General features: G+C 45.4%; 1 protein-coding gene across 1 annotated transcript in view; it reads right to left on the reverse strand.

Moving 5' to 3' along the window:
- SMS (spermine synthase) overlaps positions 1-25,296 on the reverse strand; it is a 66,663-nt gene that overhangs the window by 13,404 nt on the left and 27,963 nt on the right. The window contains exons 3-9 of the mRNA XM_075913321.1: positions 13,037-13,130; positions 10,946-11,010; positions 10,386-10,561; positions 9,452-9,608; positions 8,610-8,697; positions 5,756-5,870; positions 3,888-3,967 (exon numbers count right to left, since the gene is read on the reverse strand). Coding sequence (XP_075769436.1) covers positions 3,888-3,967; positions 5,756-5,870; positions 8,610-8,697; positions 9,452-9,608; positions 10,386-10,561; positions 10,946-11,010; positions 13,037-13,130 — 775 coding nt within the window. The remainder of the gene's footprint in view (positions 1-3,887; positions 3,968-5,755; positions 5,871-8,609; positions 8,698-9,451; positions 9,609-10,385; positions 10,562-10,945; positions 11,011-13,036; positions 13,131-25,296) is intronic.

Genomic DNA, 25,296 nt, shown 5'->3' on the forward strand with positions numbered 1-25,296 from the left:
TACATGGGACTAGGATAAAGAAAGCAGTTGAATGTGGTCAATGTTTCTTTTTTCTTTTATTTTAGCATGATTAAGGGCCAGAAGATTTCTGTTCTATGACGAGACCGAAAATCATTTTGGCTAAGTGAATGTATGTGTGAGGCTATGGACTGAATGGGTACAAAGGAGGACTCTGCAGTGCTTTATGAAAATACAGTTCAGTTTGGGATAGCAAAAAAATACTTATAACTGGAGGTTCTCAAGATGTATGGTCCCTATCTATATTCCCTATGCGGGTGTACACACATGGGAACCAAGCTTCAAAGAAATAGGGTTGGCCAGAAGAATTTTGAAACAACAAAATACACACACGGTTCTGCTTTATTTTTTGCAGCCAGAGAGAAACCTACCTCTTCTGTTGAGGTTCCCATTTACATAAAAAAGGAGTGCAGCTATGAGGCAATAGCCCAAGGGATCTGAAGAATCTACATGGGCAGGCTTCTGTTATATTGGAGCGTGGTTGGGAAGGAGCAACATGACAGATGGCACAGCAGGGGAAGAAATCTAATCCTCATGACAGTAGTTAGTGGAATGCACAAAAACCCACCATAAACATTCTGAGAACATTTTTATCTGGACAGGAAAGATGACCCAGACAAGGAAGTGCAGTCCCTCCATCAAAATATTTTTAAAGCTTTCCCTTCATAAAAACAGGCTCAAGAGGACAGCTACTGGCTGAAAAGGTTAAATTGGCACAGCAAGTATCTGACATCCAGAACAGTAGCTATCAGTAAAATGGTAGGGTTATACAAAACAGCTGATGATTGATAATAAAAAACAGCCATCATATACCAGCTACTAGAGAACCTTCCAGCAGATTTGGATAGCATGGAATTCTGAGCACTGAGGACAAATCTGAGTGGGATTTTCACAGGCGCTTAAGTGATTTAGGAGTGGGACTTATGCTCCCAGGTCACTTGGGCCAGTGGTTTTCAACCTTTTTCATGTACAAACTGCTTTAGAAATCTTAAACATAGCCTGCTGACCCCCAGGGGGCAAACACAGCCTGGTGAGCATTGTGAGCAGTGAAGTCTGGAAAGAATATCTATATGGAATTCAGTTCCAAGTCAGAATTCTATCCTTCCAGATCCCGAGTACCCTCAACTTTCCATTGACTCAACAAAAGAGGAGGGTACTCAGCATCTCATAGGCTCCAGCGCTCACCATGTAGCATTTGGCAAATCTCTTCACTTCTTTGTTTCAGAAGGTGAGGGAACAATGAAAAACAGTAATTACACTATGGCTTAACCCTTTAAACCCCTTAATACAAGAGACCCCCAACTTGCGATGTGATTGGTTACGCAGAAAGTGTCGCAAGTCGGGGGCGTCATAACTTGAACCCTCATTTATGATAGGCGCCGTGCAACATCGTAAATGCAGGCCGAGGATATAAGGTTTCCGGCCCCTTCCGCACTTACAAAAATGGCTGTAAGTAAGAGGGGGTCGGAACTCGGGCAGTCGGAACTCGGGGGCCTCCTGTCCCTCATGCATTCCTATTTAAATCAATGGGACTAAGCTCATTAGTATGTCTTCAGGCCCTTTCTGCTTCTTTATGATACATAAATGCCTGAAAATGTCTCTACACACCTGACAACATGCTGTGGGAAGTTTCTGGCTTGCTTTTTTGCACTGGAAATTCATGGCCTGTATAATCTGAAAAACTATGATGTTCGAGGAACTGCTGAAATAGTCAGGTTATAAAAGCTAAGAGTACAAATTGAGCAACTGAGAGGAAGCTGAATAGTTTTCATGTGCTCTACACAATGCTGAGCATATTCGGAGATAAAAAGCCACAAGTAGGGTTGCCATATACTTTAAAAAAAAAAACAAAAACAACAATAACAAAAAACACCCAAAACCCACCACACCAACAAACACACCCCGAACATGGCGGGGAAAAAATTGGGTGAAGAAAAAAAAAGGGGGATGGAGGGGAGAGGAGGGAACAGTCTGGTATTTTCAGTTTTTTAAACCAGACAGAGGCTGCAAATACCAGACTGTCCAACCAAAACCAGACGCCTGGCAATACTAGCCACAAGGCTACTACTATACTACCTCAACTATTAGTCATGGTAAAAACCCACTGATTTTCAAACGGTCTTCCATAAAAATCTGCAGTATAAAAACAAATCCTATAACTCGACAAATCTGTTCTAGCATTCTTATCAATTTAAATAAATCCTCAAATATTCTCTCTCACAAAACCTTTCCAAGGACTCCTGTGTGCTAAGAGGTTGCTAGCCAACATTAGTCATCGGTCTCCACCTAGTGGTACAAGATCATACTGCACAAGGTCATACAACATCAATTCTCTCAAGTGCTATGTTCAGCCTCTGAAGGTCTAAGGCAGGGCTGGGCAAAATGGGACACTCGGGCCAGATCTGGCATTCAAACTACTGGAACGGGTCCGCAGACGCAGCAGGAAGCTTCAGGCAGACTCACTGCTTGCCTCGGCCCTCACATGCTACCCAGAAAAGCAGCTGCTAGGCTGTTTATGTTTCTCAGTTGAGAGCTGAGGAGAAAGGGTGGGAGGGGAAGGGGTTAGAAGGGAAATGCTGCCCCTGTCCCCAGCTCAATCTCATTAGCTGGTTTCTGCCAATGGGAGCTGCCTGTTTGAAGAACAAGCAGTGAGCAAAGCACCACTCCCTTCAGGCTCTTATTCACAGACGCACATGGCCCTTGCAGCCTGAGCAGGGGTGGGGCATGCAGGGAAGCTGCCTGAGAACTGTGCCAGCTGCTGGCTGGGAAGCACGCAGGTAAGTCTGCCAGCCAGAGCTTGCCTCTGGCACTCAGCCCCTCCCTCCACCACCCAACCTTCTACACCCTGACTCTTACATCCCTATCCCACATACGCCAAATCCTCTGCCCCACTCCTGAACTCATAATCCATCGCAGATCCTGTACCCCAATCCCCTGCTCTAGGTCACAACCCAAACCCCTGCTCCCCTCCTACACGCCAATTGAGCCCCACCCAGAGGTTTAGGGCTACCCACAAAGAGCTACTTGGCTGGTGAGGGGCACTCCCTAAGCAGCAAAAGCTCCCTGCTCCAGACAAGGAACGTGCTGATAAGGAAGGAGACATAAGGGGGAGGGAGTAAGTATGTGGCTGGGGGGGGAGGCAGAGAGAGGAGAGGGGTGTCTGGGGCATGCAGTAATTACAAGAGAAGAGAGGGTTGATCACAGCGATCGGATTACAGTAGCTAGGTTTGCCTCCAGCATCATGTGAGGAAACCCAGAATACTTTTTTAGCTCCCTGGGCTGGGAAAGGGGAAGCAGGCTGCACAGAGTAAGTGGGGGGAAACAAAGAAAGGGGGGTGCTGGAACCTTGCAACTCTTAATATATTTAAAAAGCATAAGCGTGGTGGAGGGGACCAGGTGCAAGCCGGGAATCAGCGGATTCCCAGCTTGAGGCCGGTCATCCGCTATGCCTCTGTCTCCCCTGCCTCCACCCCGCAGAGATGGTGCTGGGGGAGGAGGGGAGTGACCGGCTTTTAAGCTGGCTTCCCCCAGCACCAGCTCCTGCTTCCCCCCTTGCCGCCTCTCTCTGATAGAAGCAGCAAGCGGGAGAGGGGAGAGCAACTAGTCAAGTCACTAATTGACTATCCGATAAATATATGCTTACAACCCTAAGCTGGATCCTGCTCGCCATGACGTGGTGCTTAAACAAATCATTTAACCTATTAACTATTTTAGTAGATTTTTACATTTCTAGGAGCAACAAAGATCATTTTTCATATCAATATCCTTATCAAAGAAAAAGTGAGCCAGTATTTTTTCAGGATCTAAAAATGTAAGTCACTATATTGATAGAGAATGTTAAATAATTTCTTTTAATCACAGTGTCATACCTGCGTGAAATATTTTCCATCATGTTTCAGGACTTTCATCGAAAGGTCAAGAATCAAACGTAGAAACTCCCACGTAGAATCTGGATGTAAAAAACGAATCAGAATCTTCGAGTACTAATGGATTGTTAAGCATTACATTGATAATATGTCAGCACTGACATTGCAGATTTCAGCAGGATAACTATGTTTCTCCATTTGTTTTAATAACGTGTTGGTTACTAGAATCTGGGCTCCTGGCATTTGTATGGGTTTTTAGAGTTTCTGAAAAACTTTGCTTAGCCTGTAGTGTGAATTCCCACACTTATTTTCATGAGTTCACACAATTCAGCAGCCTGTACTTATAGTCAAACTAAATGGTAAAGAAAATTTCAAGAAAAAGAAACAAGTCTTTGATGCCCATAGTTGGATTTTTTAAGCACAGAATGCCAATAGAAAAATATTTCAATACTAATAAGATAATGCAATTTCCACCCAGATTAGGGGCATCGATGAAGCAAGTAGGGATGTTAAATAGCGAGAAATAGAATAGTTGACTAACCACATGAATTCTTAGCAGTTAGTTGACTATTCTATAGTCCCTGGGGGTGGGGCGGGCAGCCAGTGCAATCCAGCTCTTCTGATTGCCTGGATCAGAGGCAGCAGCGAGGGGTACCAGGCAGGACCTGGTCTGCAAGGGGAGCCTGTTTAAAAACCAGCTCCCCTCATGGACTGGCTGCCTGCCAACCCACACTGCTGCCTCCAGTACAGAGGCAGCAGCACGGGGTGACAGCAGCCCCTGTCCATGGAGGGAGTCCAAACTCCCTGCACACAGAGGCTGCGGGGGGGTTGGGGGGGAGGGCGAGGGGGAAGAAGGCAGAGGAGGCTGCCCATCTTTCTTGAATATCCACTGAAGTGGATGGTCTTGTGCAGTTATTCCATATGACTCACAAAGCATATTTTCCCCTCTTTGGCCTGCATACTGTGTCCTTTATTCAGTGTATCAAGTCATCTAGTCCCCATCCCCACTTAATTATAAGAGCATCTTTGATCTAAAATGCACATGTCACTCATAAAAACTACTCCAAATATCACCCCACGGACTCCTTAATGAGACTCTGACATGGCTGAAACAAACTCTTGGAAAATGTATATTTTACTTCATTGCAAACTCAGTCCTATCACCACCAACATCTGGGGAAGGGGTGGAGGGAATGTGCTACTTGTGGGTATGTCTATATGTCTGCGGGGGGGGGGGGAGGGAGGCATATCAGAGAGCATCAGACTCTGGCATCAACTAACTCGGGTTCATACTAGAGGACGAAAAATAGTGCAGACGTTCCCACTTGAGCTGCAGCTCAAGCTCTGATGCCCAGCAACGGGGGTGGGGTGGGTGGGACCATCTATACTACTATTATTAGCATGAGCCCTACATCAAATGACTCAAGCTGAGATTCACTGCCACAGGTTTGGTTTGGTTTTTGCAGTGTAGTTGTACCCCACTGTTGCACTCTGCTATTTAGCTTTTGATACAATTGACACAGGAGTTTCATGGGGCTAGATGCTCTTGAGTTGGAGTGTGCCTCTCACTAACCAAAAAAGAGAGAGCAGGGCTGAGTACTTATATTGTTCGTGGAGTTTGGGAGCTCACCCATGGTATGTACAGACCAGGCTTCCTCAAGCTGAAGACAGGAAGTCGGGGGTGGATGAGGAGAGGGGGAAGCTGTGGTGAGGGGAGGGGAAGCAATGTTCCTTACAACCCAGGGTACTCTCACGAAGCACCATTTAAACAAAAACAAAAAAATCCCTCATTTTCAACCATAAAATGATATTTTGCTACAAACTATTAAGAAAGTGAAATATTAAAACAGTTAGAAAAGCAGAGAATTAACCTTCTTCTGGAGATGTGGAGATTGGAACAGCTGTCAGATCATTAATTACATAATCAAACATCCTTCCTTCTTTGGCATACCTCTTCAGTACTGGAATACAGTCTTCTATTAGAACCTAAAAAAGTATTGTTTTAATAAGTGATCACAATCCTCTTTGACTGACTGGAATGAACATGATATATAGGAATTACACTTATGGCTCTAAACTTAGCTTTTTACACTTCCAGAAAGGAGGCAATGCCGAGGGAATGGGATGGGAGAGTGATATAGTAGACAACCAGAATTTCCATTGCCAATTCTGTCACTGACTGCTGGGTGAACATTTAAGACCATTTGTACCTCTGTTATTCTCCAATTTTATTGATGAGGAAGTAGTTGTTAGCCTCACAAGATAAAGGCAAGCTTTGAGATCCTCGGATGAAAGGCACTTGACATGGGACAAATATCATGCAATTTTTGCTCATTTCTCTCTAAGGTAACTAATTCATATTCAAGGATCTGTCCAGAGGAAAAATAACCTTGTGGGTAAGATATTGATCCTGTAGATCTGGGCTAGTTTCCTTTCTCTAACAGACATTCATTACATATCCTTCCCAGTAACCATTTCTGCTTTCTAATGAGTGGCAGGGAGGGGGAGTTTAAATATTTATTGATATGTATAGGACAGTGATGTTAGATACTGAGTAACTGAATAGTCATGTAACCTCATGAAATCTTAGCAATTACATGACTATTTGCTAGTCCCCAGGGGTGGAGCCAGCAGCCAGTGCGCTCCAGCCCCACTCCTGGGGAGCCCCTGCAGCCCGTGCTACTGCCACTGTATCAGAGGAAGCAGCACAAGGTGCCAGGTGGGAGCTGGTTTGCAAGAGGAGCCAGTTTGAAAGCCAACTCTCTGCATAGACCAGTTGCCTGCCGCCCCGTTCTGCTGCCTCTGATACAGAGACAAAAACATGGGGAGGTGGAGCAGCCTCTGTCCACGGGGAGCTCGGATCCCCTTGCAGATAGAGGCTGCTTCTCGGCAGCTTCCCCTGCCCCCCACTCCTCCACCGCTGCTGTCTCTGACTGAAGCAGTAGTGTGGGTTGGGGGGACAGCCACGGAGCCAATGCTGGGGGGGGAAAACCAGCTTTTAAACCAGCTCCCCCAAGCTCCTGCTTCCCTCCCTTGAAGCCTCTGATAGAGGTGGGAGGAACGCGTGTAGTCCACAAGATTAACCAATAAACCTAATCTTATCAATTAATCATACAGTCCACTACACGTTGACAACCCTAGTACAGTAAAACTCCATTAGTCCGGCATCCAATGCTCCGGGACTCCTGATGGTCCGGCACCATCAGGAACCCGGAAGTGCTGGGGCAGCCGGACAGGCTTCCCCCATTCAGCTGCTGAAACTGACCAGCAGCTGAATCGGGGAAGCCGGGAGCAGAGCAGCTGGGGTGCTGCCGGTTGGTCTCATAGCGCTGCTCCTCAGGGCTGCGGGACCAACCCGGCAGTACCCCAGCTGCTCTTGCGGACGCCTGGGGCAGAGCAGCTGGAGTGCTGCCGGGTTGGTCCCGCAACGCCAAAGGACGACGCTGCGGGACCAACCACGCAGCACCCCAGCTGCTTTGCCCCAGGCATCGGGATTCAGCCGCTGCTGAAACTGACCAGCAGCGTCAGTTTCACCAGCAGGCTGAATCCGGACGCCTGGGGCAGAGCAGCTGGGGTACTGCCCGGTTGGTCCCGTAGCGCCGCCCCTCGGTGCTGCGGGACCAACCCGGCAGGACCCCAGCTGCTCTGCCCCAGGCGTCCCCAAGTCAGCCGCTGCTGAAACAGATCAGCGGCTGATTCCAGGAAGCCCCGGGCACAGCAGCTCTGCCCCTAGCTTCCTGGAATCAGCCGCTGATCTGTTTCAGCAGCGGCTGAATCAGGGACCCCTGGGGCAGAGCAGCTGGGGTCCTGCCAGTGCTGAGGGGCGGCGCTACGGGACCAACCGGGCAGTACCCCAGCTGCTCTGTCCCAGGCGTCCCCAAGAGCAGTTGGAGTGCTGCTGGGTTGGTGCCGTAGCGCCGCCCCTCGGCACTGCGGGACCAACCCGGCAGCACCTGAGCTGCTCTATTGCAGGCAACCCCGATTCAGCTGCTGCTGAAATTGACCAGCAGTGGCTGAATCAGGGACGCCTGGGGCAGAGCCGGACTATCTTAAGGGGGGGCTATGAGGGGTCTTGGGTGGCATCCCCTCCCACCCCACTCCAGACCCCTTATAGCCCCCCCTTCTGATAGTCCGGCATATTTGATAATCCGGCACCCCCTGGGTCCTAAAGGTGCTGGATTATCGGAAGTTTACTGTATAGAATTTACCAACAGATTTCAGCAAATAGCACAAATGAAACTAAATTAAAACCCTTATCATGTGAACAACCTGAGATTCTAAAGGATGCACAAACTTTGAATTAAGTCTATGCTTTGTATTACTTCTCAGTCAGTTGTTACTGGGAGTTTTTAGGTAGCATACTCTATTTTTATATCATTATTAACCACTTTTACTCATCTATTTGGTTATGGAATATGCCTTATTACACTCCAGGTTTATTATTCCAAGTGTGGGTTAGAAATATTTAAAAAAGCAGAAAGATTTGGAGGTAGAGAGTTAAATATTTCAAAATATTTCAAAGTTAGTGGATCAATGTTTTGAATCCAAACCCTGGTGCAAACTGTATTATGATTTAGAATTGCAGGTATGGATTAAGAAAATGTTAAGAAGTCAGATGGCATATAAAAACAATCTCCAAACACCACCTTGCCAGGTCTAAATCTACATTTAAGCCATACTTTAATTTGTAAATGTTACTTGCAATGAAGGCAACAAAGAGATTACCTGATAGCATTCTCCTTTAAGATTGTCTAAGACATCTCCACATGTTTTACGCATGAATTTTCTACACCCATCAATCACCATTTGGTCAATGTTTGAAGTTAGTTAAGGAGCATTAAATTCTGTTCATCTTTTATTATCCAGTTTTGGTGAGTTTTTTCCTTTTGTCAAAAAGACAGTGTCAGACTTACGGAGAAATAATACTTCATATGTTTACTGCAACATATAGGCTTACAAATAAAATTCCAACCTCAATGAAAGGTTTGAGATATTACTTACATTACAAAAAAATTATTTCCCACCGCCATTGTCGGCACCATAATTTACGATACATTTTAAACATGTAATGTTTTAGTAAAATGATAATTATATTGATTTACAGCTAATGATATTTGCTATGTATAGTTGTTAACAGCAAATCATAGTTGGAAAATGGAACTTTGAAATCTTATTTAGACAGCTTCCTTTCACTCATTTTCTTTAACTGCTATCTGTGAAAGAGAATATGATTTGACTCATGTGTCATCATCATTAAGAAACAAATCCTCAAGTCTTTAATCAGGTGACATTTCCATTCACATCAAGAGCCATAAGATACCTACAATAAGGAAGTTCAGATTCAGCTCAACGTGCAGAAAATGCTGCCTGAGAGCTACAGTTTGGATTAGGAACTTAGCCTATATTATAAGACCAGGATCAGCTCTCACTGTCAGAGCCTGCATGGGTCTATAACCATCCCTATTTTTTTTAGCTTAGCAAGAACCACTCTCCCAACACAAAGTTTATACAAGAAACATTTAACTTGAGGTCCCATATTAAAATGAATGGTCATTTACTGAAAGGATATCTCCACCATGGTGACCATCTTTGGTTTCAGTTTGACTATTTCATACAGTATACCCCCATCACCACCTCCTAGGATCAGCACTTCTTTCCCAGTGAAATCTTCTTTCCCACTGCCCATTATGGCTTGTGTATATGCCAGGTCACTCTCTGCCAGATCTGGAAGGAGCAAAGAGAATGCTGGTCAGAAACTTTGCATTTGGAAGTCTGTTAATCACTAAATAAAAGTAGGCCAAAGGCGTCTTAAAACAATGCTACGCATTATCAGTATAAAAACCAGCACAGCATCAGCGGGCATCAGAACCAAACCAATGGATACCACTGGAGGGAAATTTCCAACAGCAGGGCACAGACACACCTAAACCAGAATGGATACCTGCAAGCACTCAAAGTAATAGTATTGACAAGGAGGCTGAGACTGCTAAATGGCTGAAATACAGCTGTCCCTAGCTGGCCTCAAACAAAGAAAATCAGTTAACAAGGAGAAAACAGGTGGCCAAAGGCCAAAATATTTTAAAAGGGAAAAATAAGCATCTAAGAAAGTTATAAAACCCTACAGCAGACTAGGGAAAACCATTTCATTTGTCCTTTCAAACAATAGGCAATTATTTACCAGATGGATCACTGAATTTGCTTTCCTGTCCTTGAAAGTACCTGTCAGAGGTTGTTACATAACTTAGGTGTGGAAAAAGGCTAAATATACAAGAGATCTCTTCACTGGTACGTTTTCTTTGAAACTTTGTTTTAAAAATAAGCTTTTTAAAAACACACACACGTGTATACACACATGCATACATGCTCCCCTTCCCTTCCCTCCCCTCACATGCACACAAATTCTTCCTACTGCAGCAACACTAAAGGTGTATTCTGATCAGATAAAATCCAGTGACCTATATCTTCAGACCAAAAGCACATTGCAAAAAAGACCATACTTACTAACATCCCCACTGAGGATAAGAATATTCCCAAACTGTTTTGAATGTAGAATTTTAATATTCTGATAAGATGAATCTTCATCATAAACAACCTCATCTATGTCATACTCTACCAAACGGCCATCAGCTGTGGGCCAGTATCTATCAATGGCTTCTCCTCTCATAATTGCTGGCAATCTGAAGAAGGAACACACACAAAATCTTCACAATTCATTCTGAATGGTAAACATTTCTCATTCTCCTTTCATTTACCACGAACTCAGTACATGAAATTTTCTCTTATCTCCATAGTAATGTTTTCTTCATCATTATTAGAAATTCAGTACTACACAACTGAAGATAGTTGACACCCACTCCAATACACATTAATCTCAGATTTTACAAGAAAATACAATCCAAATAGGATTCATAAAAAAATATATTTTTTTACATTTTTCTTGTATTTAGTTAGATTGCATTCTATACAAAGTTATTCCAAATTGTACATAAAGCTCCAGAAGATTATTTTAAACATTATAACTAGAAGACAAGTTAAAAGTGATGACATTAAAAATTACTTACCGCTTTATCCTTTTGAAACTGCTGTGGAACAACTCTTTCATTCTTTCTTCTATCTTATTTAGAAGCTGTAAGAAACATGCAAGATGTTGAATTTATTAAGGTCAGAAATACTCTTCCCCACCCACAATACAGTAACTTGAAATAGAATTAAATTAGGCGCAAGAAGCATCTCCCTGTGATGTCTATGCAGCTGGGTCGAGGCCCCATCCAGGCCCCAAACTCGTAGAGTATGTCTCTACCCACATCTGGCCTGTGTAAGCTGATTTGGGCAAGTCAGGCTCAAGCTGCAGTGAGGGCTCTAGGATCCTGTGAGGTAAGGATTCCTGAGTCAGGACACCTACATCTCCCTACATCACAACCCGAGGCCCCCAGCCCAACTCAGCTGGCCTGAGTCAGCCTTGCAGGGCTGAAATCTTGTAGTACGATATTCAGGCTTGAAATTTTACAGTCCCGCAAATCTGAGCCAACTGAACCAGTCAGCCACAGCTGTATAGACCTGGGCTTTTACTCATTGGGTACATCTATACAGTTAGCTCAGATTTGCAGGGCTGTAAAACCTGAGTTACAACTAGTCTCTATACTGCATCCTAGCAACCCAGATTTCCTAGAACTAGGGTGGGCAAGAGAGCCTCTGCAAGATGGATCTGGCTCACCAAGAGTGTTGATCCAGCCCACAGATGCCCTGCCACTTCCCTGCCCCCAGGTGAATCAGGGTCTCTTCCCCTGCCAGGAGCACATGGCACTTAAGAGTGAACCACCAGCTAATCAGCTGGAGGTTCACTCTACGCATTGTGTGCCCCTTGCAGGATGGGGGCAGGCAGCGAGAGACTTTGTACACTCCCCCACCCCCAGACCCTAACTGACCTGGGGGTGGGAAGAGGAACCACACCAAGTCTTCTCCTGCCCCAGAGGGAACCGCCAGCTGTTCAGAACAGCTGGTGGTTACAGGTGAGCGGGGAGAATAACTTCACATGCGCCCCCACACCCTTCAGGCCAATCAGGGTATGTGGGTGGGGGAGCATAGAGGTGCCCTGGCCCCACCCCTTCCGCCTTCCCAGTATGTGGTTGCTCTAGCCATTGGTTCATGGTGCAGCATGGGAAACCTGGACTGATCTCCACACCTGACTGCTGAGAGGACAAAAAGTTGGACAAAGCTGAGCGTGGAATTCCTTTGATGGAATCCCAAAGCATAAGTCCAGTAGGGGTGTGCCTACTCTGCAAAACAACAGGACTCAGACCCTGAATCGTGGCTTACCCCAGGCTTGGACTCTCTGCACTCCCCATGGGATCCTGAGATCCAGATCCAAGCCCCACATTAGCACAATTTGTGTTTAGATGGAAGGAAAGGGTAGGCTTGAGCCTGAATCTGAACGAGGTCAGTAGCACACATTACTTCTGGAGTGCCTGGGTAGGAGCTTTACGGGACTCTTGGCCAGGTAGCCAAGCCAGTCGTTCCCTTCTGGGTTTCCCCCTGGGGTTCATCTGATTCCTTGCAGAGCTCTGGGGCATGGGTAGATTCTGCCTAATGCTTCAGCAGCCACTCCCTTCTCTGGGCTTCCCCCATGCTGACTGCAGCTTCCTCTTGTCAAGCATGGCGAGCATGGCCACTTTAGTGCATGGACTCCACCCTGGCCCAGGTCCTATCAGTGCAATATTTTCACACCCTGTTAGATTGGGTATCTGAAGAGACAAGTAAGGAGACATAGCCTTTCACTTGTAAATTACCAATACAGATCTGGTCAACGTTACGACGACATGAAACCAATGTGAAGTTGGCCCAATTCCTAGTGAATAGTATCCAAATTACAGCAGCTACAATCACAATCGGGACATTGTGTTGGCAGTATCAGCCTGGAGGCCAAGGATCAAATGAACATATAGAGGCTCTCTCGCTGCATAAAAAAGTAGCCGATTCTCCAACATAACTTTAAGACATAGCGTGTGGAAGTTTCCACTACCACTAAGCAGTTTCACATCCAAATGATGGCTATGAGGCACTTCCTTTGAAAAGCTCTCCCATCTAACTTGGATGCTAAGTTAAGCGCATGAAGCTTGATAAGTGTGCTTTGAGAAGGCTAGTTGTATACTTACATGATCAATTTCATCTCTGCCGTTCATATCATCACTGTAGCTTTGCAGATCCACCAATACTAATCCATGAGGGTAAATTCTCAGATTGGAAAAACTACGAAGCAAAGTTGCAGTGATTAGGATTTCATTTAATATCTTTGTAGTTTACCAAGAGGAAAAAACATATTTCTTAATATATTGAAATTCTGAAGACTCATTTTGCCGGCTTGACAATCATCAAATAGTTTTCTACCTCCATTCCTTTCTTAAAGTCACTGAACAACAAACAGAGCTGGCAAGGGCATGCCAGCAACTCCTTAAAGATTGTGCAACTAATCTTAAAAAAACCACACCATAGCCGTTTATAAAACCAGGCATTAAAACCAACACACATACGAGAGAAAATGCACTGCCTATCAGTCTCTATTCTTTGAAATAGGAAAATCTATTTAGAGAATTAAATGTTTGAAAATAAGTTTCAGAAAATGATTAGCTATTCCCTTTCCTTTCACTTTAAGAGAAGTTAAAGAAAGTATCATATCCAACTCTTGCAGTCAGCTTTCATGTTAAGAGATTAATGACTATTGATAAGAAATAAAAAGCGTATTTTATGATGGGAGGTGCAGAGGAGGGAACAGACAGAACAGCCCACCACACTCAATTAATTGACAAAACAAGTACTAAATAAGAGTGGGTAACTAATTTCTGTAAGCTTAATTTCTGGAAACTTTTTTAAAGTGATTAAAATTTCCAATAATTTTAGCTTTAAAGTGATTGCCCTAAAAACAAAAAGGGGAGAAACAACAGATGACATGCATTGAATCAAAATCAAAAAAACTCAAACGACGCACGACCATTTGCTCTATTTTAGAGGCCATCCATCGGCCATTTTGCTTTGGATATCAGCATGCTGCAACTGACGGGTTCGTTTTGATTTATTCCAGAGGTGGGAAACTTTTTTGGGTTGAGGGCTGCTGACCCACAGAAAACAAAAAAAATCAGTCAAGGGCCACACACAAGAGAGAAGCAAAAATACCAACACCCTTCATTCACGTGGCCCCTCAGTGAAAAGAACAACATGCCCCCACATTTCCCTCACACACCAGAGCCTGAGGGGGCCCAAACTAGTAGATTCTGTGTGCTCCAGCCCCACAGGAAGGGAGGTGTGTGTGTGGGGGGAGGGGGAAGACCTGGAGCACTAGTGCTGGGGGACTGTTCATCAGCAGTGTTCCCAGATGATTTGCATAGTGCCCATAGCCAGCAGCATGTGTTTCTACTAGTGATGCACATTGCACGTGCTTTTGGTGCACATAAAGCATATTCCCTATTTTTTCCATGTACGTGCAGAATAAATGTTATGTACACTAAGTCACGTGTGGATGTGCGCCAAACATACTGCTAGCTGTGGACACTGTGTTAATCAGCTGGGTCCGTGGTCCCCAACCCGGTGCCCGCTGGGCCCTTTACGTGCGCCCGCGGAGCAATCTGGGCTGGCCCCGCCCCCAGACGTGCGCCAGGTGCCAGCCCCGGCCGCGTGTGCCGGTGCCAACCCTGACCCCGGCCCCCGGGTGCGCCGCGCATGCCCTTGCCGGCCCTGGCGCTGGCCTTGGCCCCGCTCTGGCCCCGGCCGCGCGGAACCTGGGCAGCTGGTGCCGACCTCGGGCCTGCGGCGCATGCTTGGCCCCGCCCCCAGTCTCGTGGCCTTTGAGCGGCCCCGCCCCCAGGCGCCCGGCAGCCCCAAAACGTTGGGGACCACTGAGCTGGGTGGTCATCCAAGCTCACAACTTACAGGGAACACTGCTGACAAAGTGGGTCTTTGCCTGTGAAAGCTTATACCCAAATAGATCTGTTAGTCTTTAATGTGCCACATGAATCCTCATTATTTTGTAGATGCAAACTAACACAGCTCCTCCTCTGAGACTTACAAAGAGAGAAAAACACTACAGTATCTTCTATAAAGTACTTTAAAAATATGCAGATATATAGATTTCCCTTTGAAACAGGTGATTTCAGAAACAGTCCAGCTAAGACCTTTCTCGTTAATATTTAAGACTAACTAGGAGACATGTTTAAACTAATAGAATTTAAACCAAGATTCTCCAATGCCATTGGATCAGTCTTTTTCTTCCTACTATCTAGTACATTACTTCTGCATAATAAGCAATCTGCTATTTCTGTTTGATGGAGCAAAGCAGAAAAACTGTGATGTGATAGATTAATGTTTATCTAGACTTATAAAATCATCTTAGTCACTAGAATGGTGTCTATCACTTAAACACTGTGGGTCTGTCTATACAGCAACGTTATTTTGAAATAACTTAGTCTGAGTCTACACAGCAGACAGTTATTTCAAAATAATGTCAAGCTGGAAAACCTTACTCTGACTCCTGTAACCCTCATTGTACGAAGAGTAAGAGAAGTGGAAGGAAGAGTGCTCTATTTCGAACTAAGTGCTGTGTAGATGCTTCCAATTTTGAAATAAGCGACACAATTGACGTAGCTCAATTTGAGTAGCTTATTTCGAGTTAAGCCCTGCCCTGTAGACCGCCCTGTGACATTAACACTCTGTTAGGAGAAAAGGCACTCCCAGATATTTTGTTCTAATAATAATGGTTTGGTTCTTACTTCTGTATCAACACAATGAAAAAATGTTAGCAACAATGTTCAATACAGCAAATTAGTTATAAGCACATTCAGTGCATTGATTGACAAGAGCAATAGCAGTGAATAATACAGTAAGATTTCCTCTGGCTTTCCAGAAATATGTACAGTAGGTAAAGCCAACTGAGTTATGACACTTATTTTTAAAGCTATGGCTGCCACTACAGTTGAGCTTTATCTGTACTCTCCAGCTATTCTTCAACTTCATCATCTTTTCCTCCCAGCCATTCTTATATGGCAGACCCAACCCATCAGAATGCCTCCCTATATTACTTTGACAGCCCTGAGCACTTCACCAGCATTAATTCCTGGGGATACAAGCTGGTGTTTTTGCAAAGTTCAACATGTTATAGCATTGCTATGTACACAAACACTACAAAAGCAGCATCAAAGCCAACAAACTCTGGAGTGGTTTTTGTTACATGACTGAGATGCCTAGTATCTGGTGGAGATGGACTCTAGTAAAGCAAGATTTGCTGGAGTACAGGCAGTCCCCGGGTTACATGGATCCGACTTACATCGGATCCCTACTTACAAACGGGATGAGGCAACCCCGCACTAGCTGCTTCCCCCCAGCAGACCAGGGAGACACGAAGCTAGTGCCACCGCCACCCCCCCGCCCCCAGCAGACCAGGGAGACACGGAGCGGCTTTTCTCAGCAGACACCTCAGCTTGAGAATAAAGGACTGAGGGAAATGAGGTGTGGGAGAATAAAACTGAGCTCTGGAGAAATGTTTGGCTAGAGTTTCCCCTACAATATGTACCAGTTCCGACTTACATACAAATTCAACTTAAGAACAAACCTACAGTCCCTATCTAGTACGTAACCCGGGGACTGCCTGTATAAGCAAGTGTTCAGCTACCAGAAACGGATAACTCCTCAAGTCATAGAGGAGATTTATTTATATATAAAAGTTAAGTTTAGAACATAGAGATGGTCAAAATCTTTTGACATTCAGGATTGTGAGCCACGTCAAGAAAGAAACATTAAAAAAAAATCCTGAAAACATTTGTGATCTTTTCCACAGATCAGCTATATACATAGCTGCCATTACTGTTCTCTAGCCTTTTTAACCCTTTCTCTTGTTCTGTTTCTTATGGTTCTCTGTACACATGACAGAAGAAACCCTGGCTGGTTAGTCAAGCATTGATGAAAAAGAATGCATGACAACTTTTTCCAACAGCTGGACACCCTTCACTACAGAAAGGGATTTTAATAAAGCATGCCTGCCCAAGCATGCTATAGGCTAGCTCTATATGTATGTACAATGGCTTCAGTACAAGAGACCATATGGTTTTTGATCAAATACTTGAACAGTAAAGTACTCCATTGGATTCAGACCAAGCCCTAGCCACCACCCATATTTCTAGAACATGTCACTAGAGGGCACTCTTACTGTTCTGTACTAAACCTGTGTTTCAACACTGGTTCCAGAAATGCCGCACTAACAAATGTGTCATTTCCAAAATTTATCCCCAGACTGTAATAACTGGAGGAGTTTCATCTGTCATTAGTCAATTATTACAGTAAAACTCCATTGGTCCGGCATCTGACGGTCCGGAACCATCAGGAACCCGGAAGTGCTCCTCAGCCGGACCATTGGAGCTGCTCTGCTCCCAGCTCCCCCTATTCAGCCGCTGCTAAAACTGACCAGCGGCTGAATCGGGGAAGCCGGAAGCAGAGCAGCTAGGGCGCTGCCGGGTAGGTCCCCTAGCGCTGCCCCTGGGGGCTGCGGGACCAACCCAGCAGCACCCCAGGTGTCCTGATTCACCCGCTGCTGAAATTGACCAGCGGCTGATTCCAGGAAGCCCGAGGCAGAGCTGCTCTGCCTCAGGCTTCCTGGAGTCAGCTCTTGGTCAATTTCAGCAGCAGCTGACTTGGGGACGCCTGGGGCAGAGCAGCTGGGGTGCTGCCGGGTTGCTCCAGTAGCGCCAAGGAGCGGCGGTGCGGGACCAACCCAGCAGCACCCCAGCTGCTCTGCCCCAGGCGTCCCCAAGTCAGCCACTGCTGAAATTGACCAAGAGCTGACTCCAGGAAGCCCGGGGCAGAGCAGCTCTGCTTCGGGCTTCCTGGAGTCAGCTGCTGATCAGTATCAGCAACATCTGACTTGGGGATGCCTGAGGCAGAGCAGCTGGGGTGCTGCCGGGTTGATCCAGTAGCGCCAAGGAGCGGCACTGTGGGACCAACCCAGCAGCACCCCAGCTACTCTGCCCCAGGTGTCCCCAAGAACAGCTGGGGTGCTGCCTGGTTGGTCTCGCAGCGCCAAGGGTTGGCGTTACCCTGACCAACCCGGCAGCACCCCAGCTGCACTGCCCCAGGTGTCTCCGATTCAGCCGCTGCTGGTCAGTTTCAGCAGCGGCTGAATCAGGGACGCCTGGGGCAGAGCCGGACTATTGGAAGGGGGGGCTATGAGGGGTCTGGGGTGGTACCCCACCCCCACCCCAGACCCCTCATAGCCCCCCCTTCCGATAGTCCGGCATATTTGATAATCCGGCACCCCCTGGGTCCCAAAAGTGCTGGATTATTGGAAGTTTACTGTAATTTGGATAGTTATCTCCTCTACCCAAATTCCCCCTGTAATTTCAATTTCCAGTCCTAAAGTGAGACATTGTATAGATCGGGGTTCCCAAACTTTTTGACACGGGGACCAGTAAATCCATTCACGAACTTCTGGAGGATCGGTAATGTTCATTTGCATATTCATTAATCAAATGATAAATGTTCAAATAAGTTTTTTGCTTCTCCCAAAAACCCCAGTGCCAGCTTTAGCAAAGCTTGATATAGTCACCCACAATATTCTTGACAGCAAGTTAAGGAATATGGATTGGATAAATGGACTGTAAGACAGACAGAAAGCTGGTTAGACCAGGGTTTGTCAAACTTTTTACTTTAGTTGGAACTCTCTTTTTTCAGTACAGGCAGTCCCCGGGTTACGTACAAGATAGGGACTGTAGGTTTGTTCTTAAGTTGAATTTGTATGTAAGTCGGAACTGGTACATATTGTAGGGGAAACTCTAGCCAAACATTTCTCCAGAGCTCAGTTTTATTCTCCCACACCTCACTTCCCTCAGTCCTTTATTCTCAAGCTGAGGTGTCTGCTGAGAAAAGCCGCTCCGTGTCTCCCTGGTCTGCTCGGGAGGGGCGCTAGCTTCGCGTCTCCCTGGTCTGCTGGGGGGAAGCAGCTAGTGCGGGGTTGCCTCACCCCGTTTGTAAGTAGGGATCCGATGTAAGTCGGATCCATGTAACCCGGGGACTGCCTGTACTGTTTTTTGCAGCCCAAAAATATAAACACATAAAAAAAAAACTGAGAAAATACCAGACATATAACATGTCTGGTATTTTCTCATTAGGTAAGTATTATTATTACTAGATGTATCAGTTTGTAGTTTCGAACTGCCTGGCTGGTAAATGTGCTCAGGCTGCACGAGTGTGTCTGCCAGACAGACAGTTCGCAACTACTCAGGGGGGTGTTCGGAAGGGGGGGGACACACAATAGAATCCTTTTGCTTCACCCCAGAATCTCCTGGCACCTGCACCTTTCCTTAGCCCTGCACCCTCCTGGTGCCTCCCCCCTTCCATTACTGCCCCCTGCCCCCTTTTTTCCTGATACCCACCCCCTCACCACTCTCTGCCCCATTCCCCTCCTGCCCCTCTGTGCCCTCACACATGCCTTGCTCCATCCCCACCTTTCTCATGCCCACCCCTTCTTTCAAGCCTTCTCTCAGCACCTCCCCCTCCAGCCCCCAATGCCCCTCTCCTCTTCTCTCCTCTCCCAGCATCACCCTGTCCCCTCTCCCACTGACACCTCCCCTCCTACCCTTTCCCTCATTTTCTGCACTTGGCCCCCTGGCATTTGTCTCTCCTGCATCCTGTCCCTTCCCAAGCCCCTTCTCCTTCTCCCCCTACGTCCAAGCCCCTCCCGCCCCCGCACAAGCCCTTCCCTTCCCCGCCACCGCCGCCTCTCCTCCCCACCCCCGCCGCAGCTGCACAAGCCCATTCTCTGCCTTCTGCCTTCCACGTTGCGGGGCCGGAGACCGCGCTCAGGCCCCGGAGGCCGAACCTGGAGGCAGCCCCACAATCTGCCTCCAAAGAGTTTTAAAATCCCAGGCCGTGACGTCACGTCATGCCCAGGCGTCCTCCCCGCCCATGTGCAACGCCACACATGGGCAGCAGCAGCTGGCGAGGAGGAGCCGCACACAGCAGGGACAGGCCACGGCCCGCTCTAGGCAGAGCCGGGTGAGAGACCCAGCTCCACATATTGGTGGAGCAGAGCCCCCGGCTCTGTAACTCGCTGGCACTTCCGGGTTCAGGGGCGCGAGGCCCAATTCGAGTGATTCAGTCGAACCAGCCTAAAGCCGGCCCGGCCAGCAGCCACCAGGCACGCTGAGGCCCAGTATTTTTTTCCCGCGGCCCATAGTTTGGGAAACGCTGGTATAGATGTATTACAGTATGCTGAGACACACTATAATGGCAAGGTTATTTTACAACAGATATCAGAATATAAAGCAGATACTTTTCTAGACTTACGTGGATTTTATCTGGGTATTATTTAAACTGTTACTACAGGATCTTTAGGCTTTATGCGAGTGGAAGATTGCAGTCAAGCCTCCTTTCTTCCTGCAACTAGTATCTGAGCAGTGCAAAGAGTCCATAATTCAAGCTGTAAATCTTCTTCTAAACAGAAGACAGTCTGAACCTTTTTCTAAATGCAAGTTGCACCAGTTTAAATGAAGTCAGTTTCTTATCTGCTTAGCTACCAATGGAAACCCTTATTGGTTAATGATTTACTTGTTTACTACATTAAGTTCAAACCAATTTAATTTGGACCACATCAGTATAATTGAGCAGGTCTGAAAACATATATATCAAAATACTGTAATTCATATGTTTAGAAAAACACCTACTAACAACAGTCTGGGCAACAACACGGCAAGGGTGCAGTCATTAGACTTCTTAGCTTCCCCAGTAAATAGGACTCGGCAAAATAAAAAACAGTTGTTATGCATTTCTATTCAAAGCTCATCCTCTCTCCTCATGTCAGTGTTCTCTTACTACTAGTTTAATCTACCAGTTTCCATGAGCACTGACTAGCTTGAACACACAACCTCTAACCAGTATGCTTCATACAGCTTGCACCGGAAATTTGAGATATCCTGCGCCCAAGACATTTGATAGCGCAGTGAGAGATCACACTGGATGACTGCCATGAAAACCTGCACAGTTTTACTGAATTGCTAGCATTGAGTCGGTTTAGAAAATACTATAGAAAAGGAAACAATTTTTTGCCACTAATTTTAAGAACTAATTTTAAATTGGTGAGACAAACAGAAGAACATAATTAACTCAATGGGCTACAGTGCTTTCATTTGAAAGTTGGTTTTTATTTGTTTTTGAATCTGACATACTCACTAATGTAATCCCACCGCAGTCAGAAAATTACTGAGAAACAAATTAGAATAGTATCTAACCCAGTCTCTTGTTACCACATCCCATCAACTCAGTCCATCACTAGGAGCTATATCTAAAGCTCACTGAAATCAAAGGAAAACATTTCAGCAACTTCAAATGGTCTTGTGTCAGACCTGTAGTTGCACACATTAGTGGAGAACTTTTCAAGGTGTTATTTCTAAAATCAGTATTTTTTTAGGTTGAAATATGGATTAATGCTGGAGTTTAAATGTTATAAATTCTAAAAAACAAGACTAATTTTTACATTAATAAGATTAGTGGAAAATAGTCAATTTTAGATGGTACTTCACTATTTAAAAATGTTAGAGCAGTCCACTGGAGGAATGCTGCATATATAAAATAGTCTGGCCTGTTCGTTTTATTTAACAGAAGCAACACATTTTCCATCTTTCAGAGTAAGAAGAAAACTCTTGAGTCTTTATTGAGTAAAACTGTGTGTCACCCTCCTCTTTCCCCCATAGTGCAGCCAAAAAAAAGGAACTCTTGTTTTTGTTGTGGAGGTCTTCAGTGTGTCTGGAGCTCTCTCAACCTTTAACTGAAGGGGATAAGGATGCTGAATCTTTTGCAAAGTGATGTATTATATCAAGGGAGTAGGGTTTTCTTGTTTTATTTATTATTGAGATTTGACATTCAGGTCTTGCCTATGTTGGATGTCTTGTCCAGACTTCTACAAGGGTAGACTATTGGAAGACATCAGTTCATCAGGCTCAGGAAGTGACTTATTTATACCACTTGATGCTGTGGGATGGCAATTTGGGGTCAAGAGTTTAATTAACTCCTGTTTTATTAAAAATAACCCAAAGGAGTTTACTTTGCTAAGGATTCAGCATTCTTATCCCTTCATTTAAAGGTTGAGAGAGATCCAGTCACACTGGAGACCTCCACAACAAAAACAGAGTTCCTTTTTTTGGCAGCACTATGGGGGAGAGAGGAGGGTGACACCCCTATTTCAGGCCTTCTTTGCTTATTATACAACATCCTAAATGTTTTCCTGACCAGGTCATTTAGGCATTCCTCACAATAGGAGAGGGGACAGAAACCACTCTCTGGGGCATCCTAATTAAGACATTTGGATGTTACTATTTTAATATCTCAAGCTCCATGTACACTCCCAGTACTATAACAATGGGAGAGCTTCTCCTGACGACATAGCTATCACCTCTCATGGCGGTGAATTAACTACATAGACAGGAGACATTCTCCCATAGGCATAGGAGTGTTTCTAGTTAAGTGCTGCAGCTGCACTGCTATAGCACTGTACATGAAGACAAGCCCTGAAACAAAGGTTTGGAGAGTGTCCAGACTAGCCTTTTTAAGGAGGAGTCAGATGAGATAAAAAAAATCCTTCACCTTTGTGCTGTAGGCCAACACAGAATCCTAATCTACAGAACAACCAGCATAGTTGACACAAAGTCACACGGGCATAATGAAATCAAATGCCAATAAAATCACAGTGCTGTGCATTCCAAGGCTGAACAGAGGTTTAAAAAACTGTGAAGGTCACAGCTTCCTAGAGAAGCATCTCATCAGTTGTTTTTTTTCCAATGAGAGAGAGGGATTTGCTTTTAACTTTTAAACAGCTGTGCATACAGACCAGGAGCAAGGATTTAAAGCAACCCTTCCTCCACTCCCCACATACGCCACCCACCCAGGCATCACCTGCAATTGTCAAGTTTACCCACATACACTATCAAAGCTGCCAGCAGAAGACAATAAGATGCAGTATTAGTTTACCTGGCACCATCAATTAAAACAATTTTTTTTCAGGTATTCTCTTTAGTATACCTCTTGCCTCAAATTCCTCCTTCAATTTTAAAGGTTTACATATTTTAAATCAATATTTTCTTGCCTAGTTGTTGTATGAAAGGTGAAAGCACACGTACACGAAGTACAAATACAGTGAAAGTGCAGTAATTGTCATGCGCAGCCAGTAATGAGTCTATAACAATACTTCAGGTAGAAATTCGCTGCTTCACACAAGGCATCCTTTTAAAAGTGAATGCAATTTACATAAGTGATTTTAAAGGTATTCATTAGACAGTTACAAAAAATGCTGAGGTCACACAATGAACTTGTGAGAGCTGTGGTGCATTTGCCCAGTTCAATGTTTGGTCAATGAGGCTGGTTCAGCAAAGAAAATATTCATTCACACCACTACTGACAATGATTTGATTGGTTAAAGTGGGCAGTGTCTTACCTCAATGTGGGGTGCGAATGGTTATTTGCCCTTCGTTCGTGTTAACAAAATGATTAGAGAATGTTTTTCAAAAGTGAGCCTTCTTCAATTAGGTTGTTTGTCAGAGAAAATCATGAATTAAATGGGCCAGGCACAGTTGCCAAATGTGACTTTTGCTAGCTTAACAACATACAAAGAAGAACACGGCTCTGTTATTTTGGTAATGACAACAGGAAAGTGTGGCTTAATCCTCGAATCAACTCTGATTCTTTTAATAGCTACAGCTTTCCAAAGGACTGTTCACATAATGTCTTTGTCAGACAAATTTTTGTCGACAGCAATGGTAATGATCTGAATCCCTTATACACTACAACTAAAGAGTAGCACACTCATTTTATAGAGTGTATTGTATACACAGTGTTTAACAATGTATTTGTGAGTTGTTCAAAACATTTTTAGCATTTTTGCATGTAGCCCTGCATTAGTCCAGCTTTCTTTGCCTGGTTAAGGGCATAGATAAGTACTGAAACTACCCAAGCAATTACTTTTAATATTAAGGCTGGCTATTCTCCTGTTCTTCCCGCCCCCACCCCCAGCTTCACCTCCCACGAGTGTGGAGAGTTCAGCATGGCTAACAAGACTCAGCCATGAAGCATAAAAACTCCTCATTCAGGCCCACAAAGAGGAGATGTCGTTTAGCCAGGCCTTAATATCACAGTTGCAGTGTTTTCTACCAAAGCCAAAAAAGTTTTGCTGAGTAAATAACTCCAGCCACCGCCTATGAAGTAATATGAAGGTCTTTTGACAAAGGTCAAACTCCCATTGCATGACAGAGCAACGTGAAATGTTGCTAACTGTAAATCTAAAGCTCCAGGGGGTAGCCGAGTTAGTCTGTACAGGATAAACTTAAACAAAAACTGGTCTTGTAGCACTTCATGGACTAACAAAACATGTAGATGGTATCATGAGCTTTCGTGGGCACAGCCTAGTACTTCTTCACGAGAGCTCATGTAAATCTAAAGATATCATTTTATTATCACACAAATCCTATAGGTATAATTAAAGCAGTGCATTCTCATGTATGCAAGGCCTCAGGGTTTTCCTAAATCCAGCTAATGTTTGACTAAATGAATAATTGTGTCCACAAATGTTTTAATGGTCTGTAAAAAGTTACAAAATTTGTAGTTAGTTTTATTTTAACCTTTGTAGTAAAGAGGGTTCAGTTAAAGAGAGAGAGAGGAAAAAAAAGATGCAGTTTTGCAAGCCACAAAGTAGCAGAAGATTCAAGATACAGGCAGTCCCCGGGTTACGTACAAGATAGGGACTGTAGGTTTGTTCTTAAGTTGAATCTGTATGTAAATCGGAACTGGCATCCAGATTCAGCCGCTGCTGAAACTGATTAGTTTCAACAGCGGCTGAATCTGGACACCAGTTCCGACTTACATACAGATACAACTTAAGAACCCCAGGCGTCCCCAAGTCAGCTGCTGCTGAAACTATCAGCAGATGATTCCAGGAAGCCCGGGGCAGAGGAACTCTGCCTCGGGCTTCCTGTAGTCAGCCGCTGGTCAGTTTCAGCAGCGGCTGAATCAGGACTCCTGGGGCAGAGCAGCTGGGGTGCTGCCGGGTTGGTCCAGTAGCGCCAAGGAGCGGTGCTAAGGGACTAACCGGCAGCACCCCACCTGCTCTACCACAGGCCCCGGGCTTTGCTCCACGTCTCCCTGGTCTCCTGGGGGGGGGGGAAGGGTGCACTAGCTGCGTTCTCCCCCCCCCCCCAGCAAACCAGGGAGACGCTGAGCAAAGCGGCGGAGGACCCGGGGCCGGACCCGCGGCACTTCCAGATCAGCGCCGCGGGTCCGGCCCGGGTCCTCCGCCGCTTTGCTCCCCGTCTCCCTGGTCTGCTGGCTCTCCCAGCAGACCAGGGAGACGGGGAGCAGCTTTTCTCGCCCCGGAGGAGGCGGGCGGCGGGACCAG

This window comes from Pelodiscus sinensis, chromosome 1, assembly GCF_049634645.1.
Source record: "Pelodiscus sinensis isolate JC-2024 chromosome 1, ASM4963464v1, whole genome shotgun sequence".
Lineage (NCBI taxonomy): Eukaryota > Metazoa > Chordata > Testudines > Trionychidae > Pelodiscus > Pelodiscus sinensis.